This window comes from Acanthaster planci, linkage group LG04 (genome assembly GCF_054643075.1).
Source record: "Acanthaster planci isolate LZ-2023a linkage group LG04, COTS_SCS, whole genome shotgun sequence".
Lineage (NCBI taxonomy): Eukaryota > Metazoa > Echinodermata > Asteroidea > Valvatida > Acanthasteridae > Acanthaster > Acanthaster planci.
The window spans coordinates 21,996,573-22,012,723 of NC_141780.1; the positions used below are offsets into that span (position 1 = coordinate 21,996,573).

Below are 16,151 nucleotides of genomic sequence, written 5' to 3' on the forward strand. Positions count from 1 at the left end.
ACGCATACATTCGAGTCCAGAGTCTTGGTAACAACTCATGATGAGTTTCAGTCAAATTGGCCGACTTCATTATGGGCGATTCACAATAGTGCACCTCCGAGAGTTTGCAATGCGTTGGCCAATCACAACAGGCGAAATTCTTTGACCCTTTCCAAACGTGCATTGGGTCAACAGATTTTGTGCATTGTGATTGGCCAATGCTTTGCAAACTCTTTTAGGTACATCATTGTGAAATGCCCATATTAGTGACCATGTGTGGTAGGTTATGCTCAAAATACACCTGGGTACCAGTCGAAATCAACCAGTCGTCCAAGATCAGACTTTACCAATACAAACTAGAACTCGTTTCGGTCGCATGTATCAACCAGAAAAAATCTTACTTCCAATGTGAGTTTTCAACTGTATAATTAGATCCTTGAAATTGTTCAGCTGAGTATGTTTAACATTGGATGCCAAAGCCATAGACAGTTATATACTTTGCATTGATTTACTTATATCTGTTCATCCAACAGCGCATTTAATGCCAATTACAGAATGAAATGACAAGGTGGGAGGGAAACCCTGAATAAATAAATATTCCAGGGAAAACCCACGGAATCAGACATGGACTGAAGATCCAGTCCACATGCTGACCTAGGTGGGATTCGAACCCAGGTCGCAGAGGTGGAAGGCGAGGAAAGAGCCACTACACCAACCCGACTCCCCTGACTTTAAATGCTGCAATATGAATCACTTTGGCTGGGTATGCAAACGCACAAAGGTACACACCTACTTGCTTTCTACTTGTGGGGACTGGTCCTTTGTTGAATAAAAACTTGGTAACTGTGAGCACCAAAACTTAAAAATTGTTTTAGAGGTACCTTAAATACCCCCCCATTTGGTTCAGATTTTCCTGAAAAGGAATCTTGCCCAAAATGAAATGCGACCACGGGTCATTCCACAGAACATTTCACACAACACACAGATATAACGGCACACACACACACACTTACTATTCCATCATTTTCCACTTTTAATCATAATACCCATTGGATCCTTGATTTAAATTGAAGCTAAAATCTACCGAATCATCAGATGGTAAAAGCAACCAACATGGAGATGAAATGGCTCGGGATATTGGTGCTGCACACACTTCAAGTATCAGAATGTTAAATATCCAAATTGCATAAGATTTATTTAACCAAATTTTACTAGTCGATCTATTGATAACCATTTATGGCAACTTGAAAATGCTTTGGTGACACTCATCACCTGATTTTTTGCATAATAAGTCAAAGGACAACATTCTGTGTCACTTAGTTAGTAACACTAGATGTATTTCTGCGTCATCTTTACCGATTTAACCCAAAACAGGAAGATGGATTACTAACAAAAGGACATTTCAGCAGAAGTAAAGACAGAATACTGGCGCTTTTTTTTTTATTCTACCAACTGTCAGTCAAAAAGTGTTTTCTTCTGTTAGTCAACTTGGTTTCCCAACTGCAGGTAAGTAAGACCCCCCCCCTCAACTCCCCCTCCCTAACATCATTTAATGAAACATGCTTTTGAGAATTTGGAGTAAACCAACTTTCTGACAGTTTCACAAAACTGTCCGAAAGTACGGCCCTCACAGCTGTTACTTCAAAGTCCACACATTGCCCTTTTTAGGCCCTCAATAGTGCGTTTCAGAATTCAAGAATAAGAACAGTGAAAAGTAGTCCTCACCTGTTACCTAAATTAAAAAGTACCAGAAATGTCATTTAAAGAGTATTCAAAAAAATTCTTGACAAGCTAATCAGTGAATAAATTTAAATATCAACTATGTCAGAAAAGATATAACCCAGATCTTTCCCATGCATTTTCAATCAAAAGCTGTTAAAATCAGAAATTCTCTATACGGAAATCAATGAAAATGAAATGCATGTATCTAGTTTATTCTTGAACCCAAACTGGGATCATCCGATTTCAATATGATTTTACACACACCCTGGAGAGGTAGAATCATTACAAGAAATGTGAAGTGATGCTTGGCATGAAAATCCCAAAATCAACCTCTCCAGTCATTTGCCCACCAGGTTGGCATTTAACCACTTGCTGCCGGGTGCTTTTAAAAATGCAGTGCACACATACGAGAGATTTTCAAGATTTTCAGTTTTCAAAATTCTTCAAAAATTCATAATTTCATTTAATGGCCATTTACACCCACACGAATGACTATTTGGTGGCTACTCTAAGTTGACAGGCAAAATTTATTGACTCCTGAGAATTTCAGCCAGGCCTGCCGCCCTGTAAAGAGAGCCCACAATTGTGAGGTAATGCATAATTTCCTTTGTCCCCAGTGAATGCGAGTGGCGTCTTTTCAAACGCGGCTGGATTAGCATGCAGGAGGGCTGTGTCACTGTGTCAATGGGGCCCTGGAGCACTTTTGTCTGTGGTGCTAATCCGCGGGTGAGCTTTGCCCAAAACAGTGGTATACTGTTTAAAAACAGTGAGGGATTACCTTAAAAAAATGCAAGTCAAAAAATGATTGCAATTCCCAGCAACAGGTCTTTTGTTCCAAGTACTGTCTTTTATTACACGGACCAGTTCTTTTGTCTCATTTCGGGCACCCCCGCTCTGTGTATAAACCCATGGTGCTCCAAATGGGGTTCCCCGGCAGCGAGTGGATAATCCTCACCACTCTCCATGGTTTTGGATAAAAGAGACCACTTTTAAAACCATCATTCTCTTTCCCAGAAAGGAATGCCAACCCAACCCAGACCAAAACCACTGTATCAAGATGCACAAAGTAAGGTCAAATGACTGGGGCCATCATGGCTTACCTCATTTTTGACATTACAACGCGAGGTAGAAGTCAGATGTCAAAATGTATATTTTCATGAACTGAAATATAACTACTGCGCACGGACACTTTGTGACACTGCATAATAAACAATTTTGGTTTTGCGGACTGACACCAGGGAATGCATACTCACTGCCAACACTGACACCACATGGAATAATTTGGGTATTCACCACCTACCAAGCAAGCATGTAGTGGAAAACTTGTAAGGTTTAGAGAATCTGTATCTGCAAACATTTCAACTGTGGGCACTCCAAAAAGTTTCACTCTGTGAAAACAAAAATGCACTGAATGCAAGCGCACTGTTACAACCAGAATGACAAGGTTTAGTCAAGTTGTGCAAAAGGAGCCCACTCAAATACCACCAAGTGTCAGTTCATGGTGCCTGCATCCAATCTGTACAGTAGTTCATACCAAGCCACACTGGTAATAATCAGGACGATGAGCCACACTTACAGCTTTGCCAGCTTTCATGCAGCAGCAGAAAACAAAAAGTAGAGATTGACCGACAACCAGTGAAATGTAATAGATATCAAACAATATTCTTGCTGGTAACCTCTCCTTACTAAGCAAGACTTGCTCTTGTAGGCTGGTCTAATCATGGAGGAAGGACAACTGGCCCTATGCTTCAAATGTTTGGAAGGAAAGCTGTCACAATTAATGCTTTACTTAGTTTACTGTATGATTTATTAAGAGTTTGTCACATTTACAATTGACTAATTTTAATTCAATCCAAAGTGGTTTTGAACCTAATATAACGAATACTCTGTAACTTCCATAGACGTTTGCATGGCTGCCATCTTGCAGGCCAGTGCTTTTGTTTCACAGGGTACGGACAAAGGAGGTTTTCCTGAGGAACAAAAGAACTGCCCTGCAAGATGGCTACCATGCTAAGCCTCCAGAGGCTTTGTGTCTTAGAAATGTTCAAAATTTTTATAACCATGAGTTGGGTACCTTATTGCTTTTAAGAAAAGATTCCTTGTTTTTAACCAAAATGCTGCTAAAACTATGGTTGGTGGTGGACTCCTCACAAAAGAAAAATGGATGTTCAAATAAAGGTGCAGAAAGTGTTCCTAACAACAACTAGTTCTCTTTTAACAGGAAAAACACAAGTTTAAAGAAAGGTGTAGGAGTGATCTTTGACAATTCAATAAAATGTACTACAGAGAGTATTTTGGAACAAGTTGCTTTAAAGTTAAAGCATGATTGTGGTATTGAAGCAATGTTTAATAACACACCTTTATTCCCACTGATCAGAAGTAGACCACTGATTATATTGTAACAAATACCACCACACTGTGCTAGGAAAGCAAACTAAACTACGGTAAGTTAGAAACAATATCGAAGTGAAGAGCTACTTGAGCAATATTCAGGGGTTTGCCTTAGGGCTGTGATCTGTCATTACTATGGAGGTCAAAGTTTCAAAACTACTGAAGCTTCAGTAACTGAACCTTATGCTTTTCTCGATTCAGAAGGTGACTTTATTTCCTCAGTCTTTTAAACATCAACAAGATGCAATCAGAATCACATGCTTATTTCTCATTTATGAGACAGTGAATTCCTGATTGTTATCACTGTTGGTCCAACCAAACAATAAACAGTTGCTCAATGACAAACAAAATATAAACGATACGAGAAATACGTCATAATGTCAAGGAAGAAAACAAAAACAGACCGTCAAAGACGCCTTCAAATTCTAACCTTTTATAAAAAAAAAATGCTTCCTTGATAGTAAGGTTTACTTTACGCTGAAAAACAGAAATACACCAACAAACTTGAACGAGATACTGCACACACTGTGATGGACTATCTTATTACCGTTTGCTGTTGAACAGGAATGGTACTTTTTTCTGAGGTAATGTCTACAAAGTTCATGTACCGGAAAATACAGATATAATACTTTTTAAGCAATGGTCATTTTACTTGCAAATTTTCATTTACAATGCCAGTGTCACATAAGGTAAAAAGAAGGTGCAGCTAAGATGTTCAAAATGAGACCCATGTTGCCAACTTTCATTTCCCTGATTTTGTAGTAATCGAGCAAAGCATGCTTCTTTTTTATTAATTTGTATGAAACTGGTTTTGAAATTATATTCCTTATCTCAGTAATTCCAAATTAAGTAGGTCCTGCAAAAAGACAATGTGTCTTGTACAGACTTGCACAGAAGTGATAATGCCAATAACATGCATGTCCTCACAATGTTGAAAATGTTCTTTCTCAGTGTCAAATTTGGGTGAGATTTTGCCCAGTAGGGCAAATTTTGAGTTTAAGTAGGTTCCTACAAAAAGACAATGTGTCTTGTACAGACTTGCACAGAAGTGACAATGCTAATAACATGCATGTCCACACAATGTTGAAAATGCTCTTTCTCAGTGTCAATCTTTCCGTGAGATTTTGCCCGATCTTGACAAGGGATGCTTGCGTTAGAATCGTTTAGGCCCAATGTCGTGATATTGCTGTCCGCATAAATGTAAGTGTTGGTGCAATCTTGACTGTGGAAGTCAGCAGAATGTTACTACAAAGGGTGCTTTACAGGGAGAGTAGAGAGAAATGTTGCCTTGCTTTGTCAACACAAGGTTTACACAACTTGCATTATACCGACCAGTTTCCTTTTAGTACCACACAAACACGAGTATGACACAGAATATTCACTGTCAAGTTCACCGGAATGTGCACAAAAACACAGCATCTATGCACAGGAACAAGGGAGCAGGAATAGGGAAATGCCACTCAAGGAGCCTAAACTGTTGAAGGGGCAGTTCCACTATGAGTGGCACATACTTTCTGCTAATGAGCCAGTTCGGTTAAGTCTAGAAGGTCAGATCATTTGAGAACAAAGCTCCTGACGTCATACCGACTCAAATGTCTTCAGTGCATGCGAGTCAACAGGCAGCCGCCACAATTCTGCTGGCCTCGCACACACGTTTACTCAATTTCCCAAATACCTACAACATGCTTCATTTGGAGCATGCACAGTTGAACTACCAAACTGGATCACTGCCAAACTTGCTATGACATTGGGCATAGCGTTTTAGCTCTTTTAGCTCATACTACAATTTCATTCAACTCACAAATGACTTTTTCCCCCTTTTCCAGCCTACCCATTGACTAAAACTCAAACATAGGCGGTCCTGTCAACAAATATGTCAGACATACATGAAGCCAACACACGTCTATTTATTAATGCCCTATGAGAACTAACGAAGATCAGACCAAGGTTTGATGTAGAAGAAAAGTCAGCTAAATACAAGATGGGTTTACTGCTTGGAGTCAATTTTCCTTCACATTTGTAAATAGCCAATCACTATTAGACGGATACGCCTAGCTAAAAATATGTTTGATTTGTACATGCAAATCTGTGCACCTCTAAACACACTCACTGTATTCAACAATTCTTGAACACTTTGGGCAGGGAGGAAACTTCTTTAGAAATGTATCGGTTGTATCAACATGCAGGTGGATGTAAGTTTAGGACTACTTCTTTTAGGGCAAAAGGGGTTGAAGTCACGACTTTTATCCAGGTGAAAACCTACAGTTCCACTTAAGAGTAAACCACCGCACTTACGCTGTATCTAACAGATTCTTTCCTGAACATCCTGGCCAATTTTTGGCTCAAAGCATAGTTTCCACATATTGAATGAATACTTAGAACCAACCAGCGTTAACTGATGCAAACTGTGTGTGATGTGGTTTGTGTCAACTTCAGAGTATTGCTTCTTTTTTAAACATGTACAAAAAAGTCTGGCACACATCCAAAAGCCTCACTACACGGAACCTAGCCCCCACAAAAAAAAATGTGTCTAACTGCACAAGTGCATTATCTCACTTCTTGCCTTTGCGCAAAGCGGTTGCCACATGCTTAAAGTCATTCCTTTAACATCGGAAAAGAATAGTCAAGTCAAACTAGGTCAGTTATAAAATGGTTTTTCTAAAGAAACAGCGGCTCTTTCAGCTCTACCACAAAAACAATCCTCGCCAAAAAGTCAAGCCCAATTTCTCTTTACACAGATTTACACTAAATATAACCTTTTTTTCCTCTTCACAAATTTGGTATTATTCACATTATTTTATCATTTCCATTAGTATCCATTCTCTCCTTTTATTTCTTAATAAATTACTGACAGTTCCGTTTATATGCTTTTCTTTCTTTTTTTATGTTCTGTTGTTACCTGGATGCTACAGTAGTCAGTCTGTTGACAATGTTACTCGTTCGTCTTTTAACAGGCTTGTCCTCAAAATGATGGATTCATCTCAGACTTTTAATACCTATGGAGAGATAACACATGCTCGTCAGTTTCACCAATTAGACTACAGCCTTGTCAATCTCACTTTTCCTCAGGCATAAGTTCCAGTCCAAAACTCAAACAGGAATCTGTGTTGGGATTGAGTCAAATCTAATCAGTAAACCTCTGCTGGCTTGGTACTTTCAACAAGGAATAGACTGTGTGCTTGCACCTGCAAGATATCACAGGTCTGCAGGAAATGTTGGGAAAAGGAGGTGGACTAGGACTTACACTTCTTTCTTGGTCCTTTTGCAATACTTGGAACATTTTTACAATCTAAATCCTATAATTTCTACTGAATATGGGAAGTTTGAGTGCCTTTATTAGGCTTAACTGAGCCACTAACATCAGTCAGAGCCGCAGTAAGCTGAAGTCTTGTTCCTGTATCTATTTTCTTACGTTTCACTTAGAAGGTAATGCGGATAAGGCTAATACTACTAGAAAACTGAACTAGGCCAAATAACCTTCACAAAGTTCACAGTGAGCAACGATAACATCTTCCTTTCATGGGCAAGCAGGTAAACTTTGCCATAATTGAGCTACGGCCGTATTTTTTCACACAACGCCAAGGTTCAGATCTGACGTACCAACAACAAGAGGTGTTCTCTGAAGCATACAGCAAACCTCGTCATGAGATCAGTAGCTGGTACACCTGACCCCTGACCTACGACCTCATTGTCACATTACACTGACCTGTAATAGTTTGGCTTGAAGGGGCCAGCCTTGTTGAGACCGATGTACTTGGCCTGTTCGTCAGTCAACTCAGTCAGGTGAGCATCAAATGCCGGTAGATGCAGGCTAGCCACGTACTCATCTGGAGAGAGTGATTTAAAGACATGTTGATGTGAGAAATGGCCAGTGTCAATGCACTATTGGCAATGGACAAGGCTGACACGACTACCTGAACCATTCTATGCAAGGAACATACTCTAAATCATGTCAAGTTGCAGTGGCAAATAGCATTTGGGAATTCATATTTTGAAATCACAAATAAAATTTCAAAGTTTTGTTAAGTTTGATCCAGATCACTGCCATCTCTGCGGTTGTGTTCAATTTCTCCTACCCACTTTCTACTCCACTGGGCCAGTTAGAAACCATTCTCCTCTAACTCCCCAAGCACGTTTCAGCTTACAAACACTTCAAATTTGGCAAGGCAATCTGATTTACCATTACAGGCATCAGGGTTCACATTGTAAATCACTTTTAGAAGTACAACAGGATTTGGTTGACCCACATTTTACAGCAGCTTGAAACTGTGGAAACGGCAACTTGTACAATCAATACAGAATGGACATTTCAGGAAGTTCCTTTCCTTGAGATTCTTGGAGATTTTCAGATGAGGCAGGACGTTCTAAATCCCTGGCTTGTCTTAGTACCACTTGCAAATCTCCAGAATGAGATGAATTATCTGGACAGAGACAAAGGGGAGCACTCACCGAGTTTCTTGGGCAGTAAGTAGACATCCTTCTTGTAGCGTCCTTGAGGGGCATTGAACAGCTCAATCAGGGCCAATGCCTGGGTAGTGGCAGTGATGGATACCACAAAGGAAGGAACTGTGGAACAACTCCAGTTCACCAGACGACCCTAAAAATAACAACATCTACAAAATCAGGACATTGAGCATGCATCAAGTGGGAAGGATATCACATTGAATTTAAAATGAATTGAATTTTTCAAATTTCAAATTTTGCATCGACACTGGTAGGTCCTTTCATTTTGAGTTTCAGTCCAGAAGGCAAGCTTCGACAAGAGCAGTGGGGGTTCTAGCAGCAAAGTGTTTCAGTAGTTAAACCCTAACCTCTCAAGATACCCCCTAACCCGAGGAGGTTTTACAGGATTGATGAAAGTACAGCCCAGCCACTGTTTCTCTGCACCAAACTTGATGTCCTTTGACATTTTAAGTACTAAATATACATCAATGACTTCCAGCAGAGAACAAATTTTTCTCAGGTTCAGGACGACGCCGCCTAGCAAAAATGCCTGTGAGGTTAGAATTACAGATATTGAGACAGTTTACTTCACGAAGAGAATGCTGCGACAGAACTCTACAAGTTGTTGGTTTAAGCTTCTGGGCTGTTGTATTCTTAATGGCTTGTTTTGATGCAGTTACAAAGGCAAATGAGGGTAAATAATTGTGCTGCTTAACCACCAGTTCGCACTGCATAGGTCAGACATCTTGACTTGGCCATATGGGATAAACCCCCATCTTGTGTCAGCCGGTGCTGGCTGGCTTGATTGACGATACAGGGGAGGGATGCTTACCTGAGCTAGTAGCAGGATGCGCTTGCCGTCAGGCCAGATGATGTGATCTACCTGAGAACGAACCTTCTCCCATGTCAAGTCCGGAGTACGAAGACTGTCCTACAAGACCGGACGACGGTAACCGGGGAGAAAAATGGAACAGGAGAACAACTTCAATTTTTATGCGTTGATGGGTCTGAGAAATCAGGAAGGCTACAACATTTTTCTTCATAAATTTGAATGAATATCTCTGATTTCAAAGCATGGATGAACTCGCTAATCACTTGCTCATCATTTTAACATGCTCTGATTTAAAACAGCTGCTGAGAAACCTACCACTCAGACAACTTCTGTACTCGGCAGTATTCAGCTGAAAACCAGTCACAATAAATATACATCAAAAGTCTTTTTAGCTGGGAACCCAAAATTGCTAGCAACATTAGTTTCTGAGGTGAGCACGTATTTAACTTAACCCAAAAAACAACACATTTTAGGGAGTGAGAAATTGGCTTGGAAACTGACCACATCAATCTCGGTGTTGGAGTGTCCCATATTGCACACGATACAGCCATTCTTCATTCGGTCAAGGTGCTGACGTGTCACCACGTTCTTATTGCCTATACAAGAAACCACAAAAAAATCAAAACAATAAAATCAACATTTTTTACCTAGACGTGCCTGCTGGCAGTCAACCAACCCTTTCTTTCAATTAAAAAAATGTTTACGATGTGTTTGACAATGGAAATATATGGAAACAGAAACGGGGCGAGTTTACTCTGTATCTTCAAGGAATTTCAGGCATGCCGCAACCCCAAAACGATCTAACGTGGGGGGGATGCTTGTTTTTTCGGCATGCTAAATATGGGCTCTGCATTTTGGTTGTCAACAGGACCTTTGTTGACAAAGTTTCTGGTCTAGTAACCTAAGATAAGTTATCAGAGCAGGTATCAGCTTTCCACATATCTGGAAACCTTGAAATTGGACAATCTGGTTGTTACTAAGAATGTTGGCAACAAGGTGAAAAAAATGCTCAAGTTAATTCCATACTCTTTTTGTGTGCTACAACTGACACAGTTTACTACAAAAGGAGCTCTCAACAATTTTCAAACTTCTAAATACTTGGGAGATCTACAAATTTCTGCCTTTTTTTCCAGTGTTGATAATTATCTGTAACTAAAATGTTATAATGCAAAGGAGCATAGAATCTAGGAAACCAAGCCAGTCCAACTCTCTTTTTTCACTTACCAGAAGCCGTGATGATGACATCAGCGATGCGAACCACCTCGTCTAGTTTTACAACACGAAAACCATCCATGCTACGAGGGAAGATGAAGCATAAATGCAATAAACATTACACACAATTCAAGAACAATAGGTCCACTACCTCGTTAAAGTTTCTTAAATTGTGTGAACCAAACACCTATACAATAAAAGTTATACTCAGAGAGGCACACAAGGTAACTCTTGCTCCAGCCACAACTTTTGGACATGGTCTCGTTTTGTTCCATCTTCACCAATGACTGAAGTGAGATGGGTCTTTCAGTTACACCCACCGCCATATCCAAAGTCTCTGGTAACCTCTCAACTATCTGCAAAATGCCTGTTCTTCAAGCTCAAACTGAGATAATTGTTTTGCCTTATGACGTGTAGTTAGTGCTTCCTACATACACAGAGCATATGGGGTGAATGCATGTAGACTGACGACAGCAGCTGAACTACCCACAATCCTCTGCATCATCTGCTCTGCTTTCGAAAAAATTTTGCTGAAAACAACGCAGCCATCAGTGCCCACAAAAAAGTATTACTAATAAGTTTATACGCATGTGACCATTTTCTACATCGTTTGACATACCAGGCCTGAAGAGCACAGATAGGGTCAATCTCGGTGATGTAGACGATAGCGCCCAGCCCTTTGAGGGCAGCGCAGCATCCCTTGCCGACCTCGCCATAGCCAATCACAACCACCTGCTTGCCTCCGAACATGATGTCAGTGGTACGTTTCAGGGCATCCAAGATGGACTCACGGCAACAGTAAAGGTTGTCAAACTTCACCTGAGGACATGACACAATTAATCAAAAGAGACACAGACGTCAGCCCCCTTTTTTGGGGTTCCACTGCTTACACTTTCTGTCCACCATAAGATGTTTTTGTTTTTTGCTTGTGTTTTTTTCTCCCACAGGAATGAAATTGAAACTTGATAACTATGATATGTTTCCTATAAGCCCAGTGAGCTCAAACTGCCCCTTTAAAGTAGGTTGTTTACAACGTACAAATTACAACGGGAGTGGTAGAGGTCCTCCACTCAACAAAAACTAAGTACTAGGCCTTCGCACCTTGTAACTTAATTCTTTGTCAAAATTAGTCTTCGGTAAAATCTGAAAGGGGATTGAACTTGTAATTTGTGTGAGAAAACTTAGAACCAAAGGCAACCCGGTATTCGGCAACAGGGAGATGGCCCATGGATATAAAGGTTTACTAGTGATACGGCCTCTCATCAGCTTGGCCAGAGACGCGTAAGAGCAAGAGCTCACAGGTATTTGCACCATTGTGGTGGGCCAAGATATTCACATAGGCCTTCCTGACAGTTCATGTAGGCTACGTGTAGGACGCAGCCAGTGTTCCGTTCTTCCTTCAGCCGACTCAAGAGTGTTGAGGGTGTTTCAGTAGTCAACATAAAATAAGCCGTGAATCATCAGTGAGTGTGTGTTACCCCATTTCTTCCACTCTCGTTGTCAATCTCGCTCGCTGCTTCCTGACCTTGGGATAAACATCCCTTCTGTTGGTCCAGCTCAGGCAGTCAACACAACCAGTGAGATTTACTACATTCACTTTGCAAATCCTGACCTTTTCATCCGTCCTACGCCCCATCAGAAAGGGAATGAAAGATAGAACAGGAAGCTACTCGCCTTGGTGACTGAGTCGTTGACGTTCATGGCCGGCACACTGAGCTTGTTGGACTTGGAAAGCTGGTAGAGGCGGTGTACACCGGTCACTGACTCCTCCACGATGCCCTTGATCAGCTTGAAGGTCTCCGGACACTTCTTGAGCATCATGTGGGTGGCATCCCCACCATCGTCAAGTATCTGGAGACAGACAAGGCAAAAGGGGAATCAATCACCACTTCTCCTTAGTGGTTGTCAGCACGGTAAACAGGATTTGAAGGCCTTGAACTATCCTGTCTTGTAAAAATCCCAATTAACAAAATTTCTGTGTGCTACACTAATATAAATTATGTATTGGAAACGAGGCTGTCCCAATGTACCAACTCTTTCTATTACTCATGCAAAAGCTTTGTGGGATCGAAAAATGCTATTTAGTTGGGGAAAATTAAGAGTGAAATCATCCTTGTGGTGTGAATTTGACTTTTTAAATCATTCACAGGAAAACAATGCAGTCCCAGGGAAATTAGTCAGGGTGACCCGTATTCACATTTTGCAAATTTGCAGCTCAAAAACTTTAAACGTCTTCATAAATTCACACTCGCATATGGGTCATTCCATGAGGTAGGGGCACAATTTGTGAGGGTGTCTGTTGTTACTTGGGTTCCACAAAAATGAACAGCTATTTCCCTGCATGTGGATTCCAAATTATACATCTTGCAAGGCTGAATACAGAGGTGTGTGCTATTTTTACAGAGTAAATGACCTACTCTACAGGTCATGACAGGTGGTAAAAGTTACCCATGTAACAAGGACACCGTCACAAATTGTGCCCCAACCTCAAGGGATGACCCATACACGGTAGGCATGAATGCACCTTCAAGAAGCCCTACAACCGTCCCAGCTTGCACTCACCATGTTGGGCTGCCAGTCATCCGACAGTATGCACCGCTCGATGCACCACCAGAAGTCGTCCTCCGTCTCGCCGCGCCAGGCAAAGATCGGGAAACCCGCCTCGGCCAAAGCTGCTGCCACCTCGTTCTGGGTAGAGTAGATGTTACAAGCAGACCATCTCACGTTGGCTCCCAGGGCGTGCAAGGTTTCAATCAGCACCTGGCAAGGTAAACCAGAGATGACATTGAATTCAACATCCGCTAACCGACACTCTCAAGGTATCTTGGCAAGAAATCTTCCTTAATCTTCAAACATTATCTTTGCAGGAACCACGTTGGAAATTCTTGGTTCTTTTACTTTCCAGGAACATCAAAAGTGAAGGAAAGTTACGGTGCATGGATGTTACATTCCTCATTCCAGCAAATTTTTCACAAGGATCTGAGAGACTATATCTAATGTTTCTTAAGTTCAAAGTGTTGATTGTAGCAAGCCAAATCAACACTTTGTTTAATGTGACACAGCATGCTCACTAAACACATCTCCAACATTTTGAAACTCAAGGCACACTTACATTCTAAGCACATTGCAAACACCATTTTCAGGCTTCTAGCTGGCAAATTTAAATCATGGCCAATACTTTCAACTACATGCATTTTTTTGCAGCAGCTTTCCGTGCAATGCTAAATACAATACTCTCCTCGCCGACCACTCAGGATTACTTGAATGTCAGTCAATATTCACCATATGCTGATGATTGTGACTGGGTCATGAGTGCACTAAGTCGGCATGAATGACTCGCATACTAACACAGTACCATCCTTGCACTTGGCAAGTCCTAAACACCTGTTAACCTGTTAACGGTGTGTTCGCACAGTTACTCCTACTAACACGACTAGGATGCATGTGCATTACACTCGAATGCAGGAGTATACCCCCTCTAGTGAGAGTATACTCGCTGACCCACGGGTTGTACTCCAGCCACTCGAGCGCTCAGGAGTATACTCGTGTTAACACAAGTAGCTCGCTCGAACGCACCCCAAAAGTGCAACGTGTCTGTATGACCCACATGCAAACACGCCATACAATATGGTTGCCAGATTACTGTTGAATGCTGCACAGCATATCAGTACTTACAGCAGCTTGGGCAGTGATGTGAGTGCAGCCAATGATCTTAGCTCCCTTCAAGGGTTTCTCTCCTTCAGCTCGTTTGCGAAGCAACATCAGCCCTGGCATTTCTGCGGGGTACAGAATACTACAATGTCAATCTACGAGTTCCAGGCTACCAGGTTCACATCCAACCTGAGGATTTCACTTTTTTTCTCCTTCATGCTGCTGCTATCAAGGAACAGTGATCATTTGGGGGATCAGACTAACTGTACAGAGTTACACATCCTGACCATGCATAATCGACCATAATCCCCCCCCTCCGAAGTTGCTTCCGGGAACCATCCGTAATCTTCATTACCCTTCCACAAAACTGGGGCAAATTCTTTGTACTTCCAATATTCAAGGGGCATCAAGTCTCATTTGAGCTAAGAGAGGATAGATTCTACAGGTAGCTCCCTCAATTATCCTAAACCCCCTAATAGAGTATTTCAGAGGATCTGCGAAAGGTCGGATTACCAGCCCTCATCTGGAATGGTTTATTCACCGGATAACCAGCTTTTTTTCTCCCATAAGTGAGTGCAACAACCCTATACCCTGTAGGTTCATGTAGATCTTACATATAGTTCATCTGCACTGTTGATCGCTGTGTCGTTGATCATTTTTATGGAAACGGCGCATTATTAATTTTCAGTTATTAATAATCATTATTATCACACAGAATCCAAGGGAGGGGGGCAGCATAAACTTCTGCACCTGTGGAGAATGGATAGGGGTGCATGTATGTACCCACCCATTCTTTCTCCCACCAGGCAACAGTGAGAGGAGCTTACCCTGCTCAGCTATCTCAATCTCTCTCCTCCCAAATGCAGCCTGCTTGATGTTCCGAACACAGAAGTCTTTAAAGTTCTTGGAGTTATACTGAAAAAGAAACGGAGACAGATACAAGTAAATGAACTAAAACGGCATAAGTTGGGGGAGGGTGTGGAGTCGTGTTTAAATAAAAACCAACAAGAAAGTATTTCTTTCTCGTGGAATGTTGGTCAATGATTAAATAATGTAAAGGAATCAGAGCTAAGATCTTACAGACTTTGGGGAAAAAAATAGTGTGAACTTGCTACAAATTTAATTGCATGTGAAAACTGCTGTATCAAATCTGTGCATGTGTATGAATAACGTAAAAGGCCGCTTTTTGGAGGGATACAGCAACAGATGACGGGGGGGTTGACAGGTCAAAGGTGGGAACAGCCAGCAATTACTCAACCTCCTGTAGGGGGAGAGAATTTGAGACTCAAGGAAACTCTGTAAGGCTTCTGTCTGATAACTTCTGGAGAGATTTCAGTGAAGTCCTGCCGCTATCAAAAAAAAATACGAAGCTAAAATGGCACTTTCAAAAACATGGAAACCTTTCTCAGAGAAACAGCACGGCTGACTTCAACTGGAAAAGTGGCCAACAGCTGGTGGGAATGGAAATACAATATTTATTTGCAATGCTGTGATGAGAAGAAAATGAATACCTGGACCTTCTCCCGGGGCGACACATCGTCTTCATCGGAGGAGCTGCCACTGTAAGATCCAGAGCTGTAGCTATCTGTTGATGACTGGGAGAGGGAGCGAGATCTGCGCTTGAATCGACCGCTGCGACCCTGGCTGGGACCAGTCGTCTTGAAGCTGATCTGTGGCACAAACAGACAAATGTGAATATTTATAAGTATCTACTGGCGTAGCAATCTTTATACACAAGAGAGTTGTAGCGGAGGCCTTGCGTGGGGAACGGTTTAGGAGACAGAAGCTGGAATCATCGTCTCGCCAAGTGATCCATCCTCTTTTGCATTAAAAAATAAGTCAGTTGAATATACCGGTAACTAATGTATTCCCTAACAGTGCCTTCTCAGAAAAAAAAAGGCCACTTCAGAAGCAAAAGCTG

The 16,151-nt window shown here is 41.5% G+C and overlaps 1 protein-coding gene across 8 annotated transcripts in view; it reads right to left on the reverse strand.

The window, feature by feature from the left end:
- Positions 1–988: 988 nt before the first annotated feature.
- Positions 989–16,151, reverse strand: part of LOC110983328 (S-adenosylhomocysteine hydrolase-like protein 1) — a 42,673-nt gene continuing 27,510 nt past the window's right edge. For all 8 annotated transcript variants that reach the window (XM_022242530.2, XM_022242544.2, XM_022242561.2 and 5 more), the window contains exons 2-13: positions 15,742–15,900; positions 15,058–15,145; positions 14,255–14,355; positions 13,142–13,339; positions 12,254–12,430; positions 11,199–11,398; positions 10,592–10,662; positions 9,869–9,963; positions 9,368–9,466; positions 8,542–8,689; positions 7,799–7,919; positions 989–7,088 (exon numbers count right to left, since the gene is read on the reverse strand). In XM_022242530.2, the coding sequence (XP_022098222.1) occupies positions 7,082–7,088; positions 7,799–7,919; positions 8,542–8,689; positions 9,368–9,466; positions 9,869–9,963; positions 10,592–10,662; positions 11,199–11,398; positions 12,254–12,430; positions 13,142–13,339; positions 14,255–14,355; positions 15,058–15,145; positions 15,742–15,900 (1,464 nt within the window). In that variant the 3' untranslated portion in view covers positions 989–7,081. The remainder of the gene's footprint in view (positions 7,089–7,798; positions 7,920–8,541; positions 8,690–9,367; positions 9,467–9,868; positions 9,964–10,591; positions 10,663–11,198; positions 11,399–12,253; positions 12,431–13,141; positions 13,340–14,254; positions 14,356–15,057; positions 15,146–15,741; positions 15,901–16,151) is intronic.